The sequence below is a fragment of the Lactuca serriola genome, chromosome 7 (assembly GCF_051521515.1).
Source record: "Lactuca serriola cultivar US96UC23 chromosome 7, Lser_US96UC23_V15, whole genome shotgun sequence".
In the NCBI taxonomy this organism is placed as follows: Eukaryota; Viridiplantae; Streptophyta; class Magnoliopsida; order Asterales; family Asteraceae; genus Lactuca; species Lactuca serriola.
Genome location: NC_136414.1, coordinates 57,126,490 through 57,139,033, shown reverse-complemented (window position 1 = coordinate 57,139,033; position 12,544 = coordinate 57,126,490). Strand labels below are relative to the sequence as shown.

Genomic DNA, 12,544 nt, shown 5'->3' with positions numbered 1-12,544 from the left:
ATTCAAAGTGTATGACATAGATCATTTAGGTTGTATATGTCCTTAAGTGTTAAGTGAAATTTTGTAGTCATATAGTTTTGTAACTTATAAAACCCATCAAAGAGTTGTTTTGCAAGTGTTTACCGGTTTCAATGATTTAATAATAATAATAATAATAATAATAATCATAATAATAAGTAGTGGATTTTCTGTCAATAGAGCCGAAATATTGAGATTTTTTTGTAGCTTCCTATTCTAAAATTGATTAAAAGCAAAATAGTTTCGTAACTGTTAATGTATCCCACATTGGGGCCACACATTCTTATAATAACTATATACGTTAGAGTCACCATTATCTCCATAAAGACTCTTTTGGAGAGACTACTCTGGACTCCACATATATTCACATGATATCATAGTCGATGTCCCACATCCTCGTGACTCAACATATTCTTGTCTATCCTCATCGAACATCTCATTCTGAGGGATCACTGCAATACAATACTATAACTGATTATATCTTAGAGTCATTTCTCTCCATAAAAACTCTTTTGCTAAGATAATATTGGGCTTCATATATATATATATATATATATATATATATATATATATATATATATATATATTGTAACAAATAAAATAAAGCTATTTTGGAAAAATAATATTAGACTCTACATATATTTATAATAGTATTTTACAGAGGTAATTTTAGACTCCATATATATATTTACCATAGCAAATAAAATAAAGCTATTTTAAAAAGATAATATTAGACCTCTACATATATTTACAATAAAAAAATAAAATGTTACAAGATTGTTTTAGAAAGAAATTGATAAGGTTTTTATTTATAGTGAGCCTTTATATAACATTATAAAATCAAAAACTGAAATTTCTTTCCCTTCCCCAAAGGATGTTTATAAATATGATTTGCAACTTCAAAAAATCCCTCCATGGATCTTTTGTCTCCATCTTTAAAAGATTGATCATGATGTTTTAAGTTTTTATTAAAAAAAATATTATAGTCAATAATTAAAATTTGGTATATCTGTATTCGATTTTTATAAGCTGACAAATATATAAATTAAACGAGCATTACGTGGGGAACAGACATGCTTTTTCTGGGACAAATGCCGGAAACAAGACATTTCAATTGATTCCAATTTATAAAACCATTTGAAGTCCGATTCTTGATTTTATCTCACCAAAAAAAGAACTTGTAATCTATCGTTCGCTCGTACTGTTTGCTGACACAAATACACCAACACACTCATCCCTGGTACTTTCACTTCCTCTGTTTTGTCACCATTATCGTCTATCGAGCTCCGAAAAGCTTCAAACCCAGTGCGTGTCTGTGTGTGAGAGAGAAATATAGACGTTACAACGTCTCAATAGAGGTTAAATTTATGTATTTGTAGAGACTACAGTTCAAACTTCAAAGGGTTTCGGTTTTCAAGCGAGTGAGAGAGCAGTGACATCGATATCTGGGTGTAGAATGGTAAGAGGGTTTAGATTGATCTTCGCGACTTCTCTGCTTCTCATGCTTCTGGGTATGTTTTCTTATGCACATTACTGTTTATGTACATGATTGATTTAAGTTGTTGTGGTGTTTTAAGCGTTTCGGATTCATTTTTGCTACTTCTGTTATGTTTCTGGTTATGTTTTCTTATGCACATTATGTGTTTGTGTTTATGTCTGTGCCAATTAAGCCTCTTTTGGAACAATGTGCTGTTTTGATTCGTATTTAGAATGCTAAGATTCTTCTTGTTTGTGTTTGTGTGATCTAAAAGGAATCTGCAATGGAAGCAAAATTGGGATTTGCTATGGAAGAAACGCCGACGATCTCCCGACACCGGATAAAGCCGTAGAACTCATCAAAAACCAAAACATCAATTCCGTCAGAATCTACGATTCCAACATTCAAGTCCTCAAAGCCTTCGCCAACACCGGAATCGATCTCATGATCGGAATCCCCAATTCCGACCTTCTCCCCTTCTCCCAATTCCAATCCAACGCCGACACCTGGCTAAAAAACAACATCCTCCCATACTACCCCGCCACCAAAATCACTTACATAACCGTCGGCGCCGAAGTCACCGAAGCCCCAAACAACGTCTCCGCCATGGTCGTCCCCGCCATGACAAACGTCTACACCGCCCTCCGGAAAGCCGGCTTACACCGCAAAATCAAAGTCTCCACCACTCATTCCCTCGGCGTTTTATCCCGATCCTACCCTCCATCCGCCGGCGCATTCAACAGCAAACACGCAGGTTTCCTAAAACCATTACTCGAATTTCTCGCAGAAAAGCAATCGCCTTTTTTAGTCAACACTTATCCATACTACGCATACCAAGATTCCTCCAACAACGTGTCATTAGACTACGCCCTTTTCGAATCATCCTCTGAAATCATCGACCCAAACACCGGTTTACTCTACACAAACATGTTCGACGCCCAAATCGATTCAATTTACTTCGCGTTGACCGGTCTAAACTTCAAAACAATCAAAATCACAGTAACCGAAACCGGTTGGCCTTCAAAAGGCTCCCCAAAAGAAACCGCCGCCACACCAGAAAACGCACAAACATACAACACAAATCTGATCCGCCACGTCATCAACAACACGGGTACGCCAGCTAAGCCAGGGGAGGCGGTTGATGTGTATGTGTTTTCATTGTTTAATGAAAACCGGAAACCAGGGTTGGAATCGGAACGGAATTGGGGATTGTATTATCCGGATCAAACAAGTGTTTATAATGTCGATTTTACGGGGAGGGGTAGTGTGGATGTGAATACGGGTGGGAATTTTACAAGTGGGAATGGAAATGGGAATGGGAATGGGAGTTTTTGGTGTGTGGCTTCGAGTAACGCGAGTGAGAAGGAATTGAGGGATGGATTGGATTGGGCGTGTGGGTCCGGGAATGTGGATTGCTCTCCGATTCAACCGAGTCAACCGTGTTTTCAACCGGATAGTTTAGTGTCACACGCGTCTTATGCTTTTAATACTTATTATCAACAAAACGGGGCTACGGATATTGCGTGTAGCTTTGGAGGAACGGGTGTCAAAACCAACAAGAATCCAAGTAAGTTTTCTAGGGCTATTTTTTTTATGATCAAGGGCATTTATGTCTTTTTGCATAGACGAGATCATGAGAGAGACCATGATCTAGACCTATCTTGTTCCACCTTTTAATGTTTGGGGCGAAAAGATGTAGGGTTATTTCTGACGATAAGGATGAGGAAGGGCATTTATGTCTTTTCGCACTCAGAGGAACTAGTCATTGACTCATTGTCCTCTTTTGGTGGTTATTTTGGACGATGGAGGACATTTATGTCTTTTTGCATAGATGGAAGATATATAACTAGGGCTAGTCGACAAAAAGAAAATCAAATTTTGTCTGACACAAATCTTTCTGTCCAATCCATGTCAAACACAGTAAAATAAATTATATAATTAACGTTGATTTTTGTGTGGACAGGTTACGACAGTTGCTTGTACATGACAGCCGGGTATGTAAAATCATCAAATCGCTCTCAAACATCGATAATTTTTTGTTTTTTATTTACAACTTTATTTACACATCGGTTCTTTCTCTATTAAACACTGATATATAGCTTACCAGATTAAGTAATGTTTGCAGTGGTAAGAAAACGGCTGCAAGTAATGTGACCGCAAATGCGACTTCATGGGGGCAAAAAGGGTATTCGGTTCCTAGTCCTTATTATTATTATTGTCTACTTGTAATCCTTTTTGTGTTGACCACATTAAGTGATGTCTAATAGACATTGTGTTTGTGGTATGTATTGAGGAGATTCCCTAGTTTTGTATGATAAGGGGGTAGTAGAGGTAGTGTGGTGTATGGTTAAGTTAACCAAATGTTGTAAACATGTACTACTATCAAATGTATCAATGTCCATTTTGCCACGCCAACTATTTTCTGTATTTTGGTTGCTAGTATGATTTAATTGGATAAATTATAATTATGTTAGTATTGGAGTAATGTAAAACATATTTTAAATTTATTAAATTTGTTGATAGAAATTGTAGATCAAGGAGGGTGGATGGGGGGTCACATCTACAATTAATGGGATGCAAGATTTCTGTCGACTTGTATGTTGGCTAACAACTAGACTTGATAAATTAAGCATAATAGTATATTTTTTAATCTTATTGATTATTATTATACACAATGATAAGTTATGAAAGATTTCTGTTAGGATTTTACAGGAAAAACTTAGATTGATAGATTACTATTCTTATGGTGTGATTGACATTTAATTTTTAGGAGCTTCAATCTTTTACCAGTTGTTTTTAAGAAAAAAATGGAAAAAGTTTTTCAGCAACAGAAACATTTAGCTTTTAGACGAAACAAATAAAAATTCAAATACTCTTACAATTTTACAAATTGACTTAATTTTTTTTTTTTAAAATCAGGGACATGTTTTAGTTAAGTCATTTGATATAATTTTATATGTTTTAAAAGTTTCCTGACTGTTTTTGTCGAATACTTATATACAAATAAAAACTACAGTTTAATTTTGACAAAGATGCCTTCGCTATTCATTTTATTTATTTGGTCATGCCAACCACAAGTCCACAACCACAACTTGTAGGTGGTATATTCACCATACTGTATTAAATGACCCAAAGTATATTGCCTACAATGAACAAAAAATAAATGGTTCTATGTTACATAATAAAGGCATCACATAAGATAAAATGTTGACCTAAAATATGTTGCTATTGTGTGTAATCAAGACTAACATAATTTTCCTTAGTTCTCAAAGAAAAAGAATAACCATTTTAAATTTTCCTTGTGAAAATTTGACATTTTCTTCATAGTCGCGATTGACATCATGTGATGGTAATTTGTTTTGTTATCTCAAGTGAAACCATTTCCTCCAAATTCCAATGCATTTCCATCTACTCTCGGATTTCCCTATCCATCGAATCCAACAAACTTTACCCTTTTCAGATTACGAGTCAAGATTCTCATTGTTTCAGCTTCATCCAACTTATTAGCCTAATTAGGCATGAATTTTTCTTGGATTAAATAAAATTTAATGGTCAAAATTTTCGGCCCTGAGCTCTGGGGCTTTTCTCTACTATATTAAAATATTTTTTAATCCATTTAATTACTGATTTTTTTAATTGTTAAACTAATGTATTAGTACTTAGAAAATGAATATGACAAGTTTTTAGCCAATTATTTTCGGTTATTGACGGTTAATAATTGTTACATAGAAAGACTCTAAGTACCTCTCTTTAATAGACTTTGAGAGTCAAAAACATTATAAACCACACATATTCATGCAAGTCCGTTTTTTGGATCATAAAGGGAGCATAGCCCTTTCGACATAATAAATAACTCTTGATTAGATTGTTGAATCTTAAGACGGACCCTTATCAAAGTTAGGACATTGCATTTGCAGCCTCAATATGTACCTATTTCATTGTGTAATATCATGAGCGTCTCGTTGATTTTGAGGCCCTAAGCGAAAATTAAAATTGGACCCCTTAAACATAATTTCTTTTTATATATAAACAAAATTCATTTATATTACAATAAGTTGATAATTGTTAGAAAAATAAAATAAAATAAAGAACGATAATATAGAATCTAATCTTACATGGTTACATATATGACAATGATTTTATAGCATTTTTAGAAACAAAGTTGTTCACAAATTGTTCATAATAAATACACTCAATATATTGTTCTCAATAGCTATAATTTCCAAGCCATTAAATTTTTATTGCGACATTATGGACCATAAAAAGGATATTAACAACTTCAATCTTAAGTAACCTGTTTATGTGGACACAATAGTTAAGTAAATAGTCACCAAGCATTAGGAAAACAAATCACTTTTGAAATGGGTGGTCTTATTTGGATTTTGAAACTTACACTTTTGATTTATAAAGGAGACGGTGCACTGATTTTGAAACAACCAGTTAATCAATAATCCAACATACACACCCTCGACGACTTAGCGTGTTCAAGAAAATGAGTGGCGTCGTAGCAACTTCCTACTCGGATAGGCGATAATCGCGGGGTGAACCAGTTTTAGTCTAGTGACGATACATTTGAATCGATTTTGGTTTTAAGCCTAGATTACTAGTCTACTATAACGAATCGCTTGTAAAAATTAAAAATTAGGCCCTTTTACAGCATGGACCATGTGCGATCACCCACATCGCACAACCTAAAGACGCCCATGTGTAATATCCATATTTAAATATATTTCTGACTGATTTTGATTTATATTTTAGTAAGTATTCTGTTTTTTACAGTGTCGCACAACCTAAAGACGCCCATGTGTAATATCCATATTTAAATATATTTTTGACTGATTTTGATTTATATTTTAATAAGTATTCTGTTTTTTAAAGTTTTGTAATAAGTTTATTGAATTTATACTTCTTTAATAACAACATATATTTCCTACAATAATATCATATATTTCCTCCAACCTAAGGGAAAAACATCAAGTCAAATAGTTTGACATTGGCGTGAATCCACTGTCTTGTTGACGACATATCATTGTAATTTGATTTTTTTTAATCATTTTAATAATTATGTTATTAAGGGCCCACCACCGCACCCCTACAAGCCATCCACGACCACCCTCTCCCTTTCGTCCCCCTTCTGGATTTGAAGTGAAACATAATTGATTTTATCTATTGCTAATTACATTACATATTTTTGTCCATTTTCATTTTTCGCATCATGGACAGTGCAATAGGCCCATATAAATGTAGGCCCACTTTAAAGCCCAATACACCATGTGCAATTTTCTTTATAAAAGAGATTCAAAAATAACTCAAAGACATCCAAAATAACTTCATCACTTTTTTCATAGTTCTTTGTTGAAGATTTACAGCAGACAATCAATAACGAAACTTAACACTTCAGACCTAAGATTTGGAACTATAGTTTATATTTAGCCTTAGATATAAAATTTTCTGGGTTTTCTTATTTGGTGTCAATAAAGATAGATTTGGAAGTTGATGCTAAGGTATGTTATATCTTTCCAAATGCAGATGGTTTGTTTAATGTTTATATCACCTTTTAAGACAAAGTATTTAACTAAATTGACTTGTGGAATGGTGAAAAAAATAATAATAAGGGGAATAAACTAATAAAAGCATAGAAAACAAACAAAAATATGAGATTATAATAATAGTACATTCAAAAAAAAAAAAAAAAAATCCACCAAAACAAGTATCACACTTAAATCATGATGAGGGTAACACCACTAGAAGTTTAATCAGTCTTCATATACTGTCACACCTTAGTTACTCACGTATCATTTCCCTCCTGTAATTACCATCGTTAGTCACATTAACAAAAAGCAATAATAATAATAAAATAAAAATAATCATCCGGATTTTTTAATGAAGAAATTGAAATAATAAAAATTAAAACATACCAAAGCAATCTAGAAACCCTGATCCACAAGGTAATCACCAAGCCTTTCAACAATCAAGTTGCATTGACCTGGAGTCATTGGCTCATCATAGATCCCAATGATCAAAGCCATTCCGGTCTTCTTAATTGTAACCCCTCCTGGTCCCTGGAATCGGAATCAGAGTTGGAATCACAACCATTTAATAGAGACAAAAATTATGACCTAACATTTGTGACTCTATAAAAAAGATTTGATCACCTTTTTGCCTCGAATAACAACTCCTGATTCACCTTGAATCACCATATACTTGGTCCCACCAATGTGTAATCCAGTTGGAGCAAGTGTGCCAGGCTCATTGAAGTCATTGATGATACCAGTTACTTCCTCTGGCTTCACCTGTTTGTTTCATCATCCAAAGAGATAGATTATCAGTGATTCAGTTCAACAAACAAAGATCTGGAGTTAAAAAGGAAGAAATAAGCTTATGAATTGCACTCAAGATTCAAGAGTATTGGTTGATTTGGTAGACAAAAAGAAACAGTGAGTATTCTTTTTTTCATTAAAACTTACTCAGATCTAGAACCTTTATATCCTTCAGAGATCAATTGTTAAAGTCAGGTTTATATCTATCCATGGATCAGTGAATAAAAACTAGGTCCAAATTTAGTTATTCGAAAGCTCAAAAGAAGCTATCATGTGCAAGTTGAGCAGTAGATTACAAAGATCGACCATGTATGCCCTAACAGCAATGAACAACTTATAGTACTAGAAACTGAAACTACAAAGCGATTGCAGCCATCGCATCATGGATCGCGAAGCCAGATCAACAACTCAACTATTTGAAACAAATCGATTGAACTCGAAAAACTCGACGAATCTGAATGAAAGGACTTGAAACTTCAGAAATCGACACTATAAAACGATTGTAACCAACGCATCAACGATCGGTAAATCAGATAAATGAATTAGCCGCTCAAAACACAACGATTAAACACTGAAAACTCAACAAATCTAAATTCAGATTTAGGCAGTATCGATATGGATCAGATCCGCATAGTTTTTGTGATCGAGCAAATCAATTGAAGTAAAACTTATGTAATGAGCAAATGAATTGAAGAATAATGAAAATTATACATAAATTGGTGGATTGGAAATGAACCTGAGGGAAATTGGCGGATTGAGCCCAGATGCTGCCGTCATGGCCGAGGATAGCGGCAGCAGAGAGGTGGTTGCCTTCGATCTCGCACATCAAGTGGTCATCGACGTAAGCTTGCCACGACATGTTATCCGATTATCTCTCGATCTCTCTCGGTCGACTTCCGAATTTTTCTGTCGTTGAATGCGCTTCAGCAGAAATCGTTGGGACGGAGATAAATAATTAAATATAGCGTGGAAACAACGAAAATGTGGTGTGCAATTATGAATTTCCACATAAAAGCTGATCACCACCTATTGTGAATTGACATTCATACCCCTACCTTTTGATCGTTTATTTTTGAAAATTTTACAAAAATAGCCTATTTATTTATGACTTAGCAAAAATGGCAAAAAGTTACGATTTATCCAAAAATAGCCAACGAAAACAAAAAATCCAAAAATAGCCAACGAAAACATAGATGAGTCAAAAAATCTTAGATGACATATAGCTATCTACGGTTTTTTATCAAGTCGTCTGCAAATATACAAGTCATTGATGCACCATCTATGCATTAAAGACATGTACCATTACAGATGGTCATGTCATCTACGGTTTCGTTTTTTTTTATTTTGATTTTCGAAAAGTTCTTATACATTACTTCTAAATTTCAATGTATGATACAAAACTATCTATAAGATCACTCAAAATATTTATTTTTGGAACTTCTTCTTTCCGTCATCAAAGAAAGAATTCTCGTATCCTTAGTGTGAAAAATGAGTTAGATTTTTTTAAGGTTTAAATATATTGGATTAGTGGACCAAGAAATGCGCACGTAGGCCATGATACTGCAACCCATCTGATGAAACCGTCGACAAGTTACCATGTCAAATGACAAAACCGCAGACGAGTTGATGAAACCACATATAAGTTAACGAAACTGTAGACGTTTTAGTTTCATCTATGGTTCTGATGACTATTTTTGGCTAAGTCATTAAAAAACTATGTTATTTTTCTATTTTTCTCTTTATTTTGATAAAATTACACAATTGGTTCGTTTGGTTCATGAGAACTAGCATGATGATAACAAATATTAAAACGTCTGGTGGTTTTATTTTCTTGCATAGTTGTCATTGTAGGTTTTTTTTTTCAAAATTGACATGAAGTTACTCCTTTACCCTAATTTGATTATTTATTAATTTTTATTTCTTATTGATTTTACAATAAACTAATATTCATTAAAAATAACTCCGTCTCAGCCTCACCCTAACCCTAAAAGATACCACCTTTCCCTATTTCTCTCTAAATAACTTTATCTTTTCCTCCTCTTTCTCTGTAAAAAAAACCTATCTGTAACACCCTGATGTCAAGAAAATTTCAATTTCAACCCTATGTTTGAATAATACTCTATTTTGGCCCTTAGGTTTGAGGAAAGTTACTAGATTGGCCCACAGTGGCAATATAATAATTTTGACCAGGATTCGTATGTTGAGCGCACGTTGTGTATGTTAGGCATACACCTTGTACGCGGGGCGTACGTGAAGAAAGTGCAAACCCTAATTTTTAGGGTTTGTTCCATACATAAACACCATTATAGCCTCAATTCTCATTAATTCATCAGTCTCCCTATGTGAAAAACGACCCCAAGCAAAACCTAAGTGAGAAAAGTGCATTTGAGCCCATTGGAGTGTTTTGGATGTGTTCTTGAAGAAGAAGAAGGTAGTGAGAAGAGCTTGGAGCTTGGAAACATATTGGATCTGAGATTATCTTCTTGTTAGATCTTATAGATTTAGACATTTCTTCCTTTAAGAAACTTTTTGTCCAAAATATGGTGATTCTTGAGCATGACATGTTCTTGACCCAATAAGTTGTCCTTTCAGACCTTCGGAGGGGTCTTAAATCATAAAAATGTGGTCTTGGTGGTTAGTTTTGCTCCATGCATGCTATAGAAGGTCTTAATGTATTAAGATGTTGAGATTTTGTGTATTAAGCACTTAATGGGCATGCAATGTCATAAAGTTGGAAATTGTATGACTCTTGAGGGTATTTTGGCTTTGGATCTGACTTGGGACGTAAAAATTTGGAGTATTAAGCTCTTAATAGGGAAAAGGGCTGAACATGGCGCGTACGCTAGGCGTACCAAGTGGTATGTTGAGCGTATGCAGTTAGTGTCCCATAGTTTGGTCTACCACCGAGTACACCCCACATACAGAGGAGTACGCCTAACATACTCGGCTGGGTCGACTCGGTCGGGTTGGCTCGGCTGGGTGACTCGACTAGGTGTTGACTTGACTTGTGACCGTTGACCAAGTTTGACCAAGGGCATTTTGGGGAAAATATTATTAATGGATAATGTTTTGAAATTTAGGATTTGGGTTGACCCGATGTGACATCCCAAAATCACAGCCAGAAAAGACCGGTTTGTTTATGCTTTGTTTAAAAATTAGAGTAACATTTTAAATAAAAGTGTTGCAGAATTTGTCCCAAAACAAAATATGATAAAAATTTATCAAAAGCATTTCCATATAAATGTATTTCATTAAAAGACTTGGGATGTCATGTTCGTACAGATCAAAAGCATAAACAGTACAATATAAGCCTTACTACATTATTTCATATCTACAGGCCTATATCCGTAATCCCTCGTCCAAACATCATAACTATGCTCAAGCGCCACTACCTGTAATACATAAAACTGAGTGGGTCAGGCTTGGGAGCCTGGTGAGCACATAGGGTTTTCAACCCACAATAAATAAGTTTATTAACTTCATTAAATTAAACAAACCCGATTACCCGTTCCCGTTATCCTCACATTACGTCCCTAAGCATCTATCATAAGGGACCTATCCTAAGGATTATCATCGGGACGGACACTACTGCTAAGAGGATTCCTTAGCAATAAATGTCCTTAAGGCAACCATGTGGGGGATGGAGTACATCTGGTGAGCACACAGTTTGAATAAACACCTATAGGTTGCGAGCCTGCTAGTGTTCCACTGGATTGTCTAGAATAGTCCGTGGTCGTCATCTATAGTCAGCTAGATGACTTGATCATCAATAACATCTATAACGAGGCCTCTCATCGTTTTATCTTGTCACACAGCAACTATTACATCTACCCATGTTTTACCCAACACATTTTGTAGATATAAAATACATATACAGTTTAAATCATTGAAAACATGTATAAAACGTTCATCCAGCATAGATAGCAAGTATTCAGATAATATGCACACATAGCACGTAATTTATATAAAATACTTCATATCTATGTGTAAGCTGAAAGTAACTATGCACTCACTTGTTAAAGTGATGATTCCAAAATCGGGCAGCGCTTGCTTCTAACGATTCTATTTTCCTTCGACGAAACCTAGCATTATTATCGCTAAATTTTAGTCTAATATTTACTGTGACCAACTATTAGTCTTATTATTATTATTATTATTATTATTATTATTATTATTATTATTATTATTATTATTATTATTATTATTATATAAGCGTTAAACAATATTTTCCAACCACTATGTACAAACAGGGGCCAGACATAAAACACCGGAGGGCAGGACCATTTTGGCATATAACACTTCTAAAATCCAACAACCCTATGCGGCCCTTTAAACCAGATTCCCCGTACCGTGAGTAGTTAAAAAAATATTATAACGACACTTATATAAGTTATAATAATAGCTCAAATATTTATTATAAGTTCATAATAACAATACTAATTTTAAATATAAGCTATATTAAAATAAGGTAAGCATAACTTACTTACAAGGGGGTTTTAGCTAGGAGTCGGGCTCTGCAGGGGCAGAACTTCGTCGCTGAATCTTTCTAAGAAAGATTCGTGTAACGCTTCAGCGCTCACCTTACTATACTAAACTACAGAAAGAGAAGTCGAATCACGAGGGACCGAAATGTTCGGGGGATAAGGAGAGAAAGACTCTTGAATCAAGAGAATAGTGCAAGAAATATGAGAGCCCAAGACTCTTATTTATACTAATTGAATTTTCAAAA

General features: G+C 34.5%; 2 protein-coding genes across 2 annotated transcripts; one reads left to right on the top strand and one right to left on the bottom strand.

Annotated features, from left to right (window-relative positions):
* The first annotated feature begins 1,332 nt into the window (after positions 1-1,332).
* Positions 1,333-3,910, top strand: LOC145061445 (glucan endo-1,3-beta-glucosidase 13-like). Its single transcript, XM_079008916.1, has 4 exons — positions 1,333-1,529; positions 1,770-3,062; positions 3,459-3,489; positions 3,621-3,910. The coding sequence occupies exons 1-4, from the start codon at positions 1,475-1,477 to the stop codon at positions 3,757-3,759; spliced, it is 1,518 nt and encodes a 505-aa protein (XP_078865042.1). The 5' UTR covers positions 1,333-1,474; the 3' UTR covers positions 3,760-3,910.
* Positions 3,911-7,100: 3,190 nt separating this feature from the next.
* On the bottom strand, positions 7,101-8,797 carry LOC145060952 (profilin-like). Its single transcript, XM_079008287.1, has 4 exons — positions 8,552-8,797; positions 7,651-7,788; positions 7,414-7,557; positions 7,101-7,301 (listed from the first exon to the last, which is right to left on the bottom strand). Exons 1-3 carry the CDS (start codon positions 8,672-8,674, stop codon positions 7,423-7,425), a joined length of 396 nt encoding a protein of 131 aa, XP_078864413.1. The 5' UTR covers positions 8,675-8,797; the 3' UTR covers positions 7,101-7,301; positions 7,414-7,422.
* Positions 8,798-12,544: the final 3,747 nt, after the last annotated feature.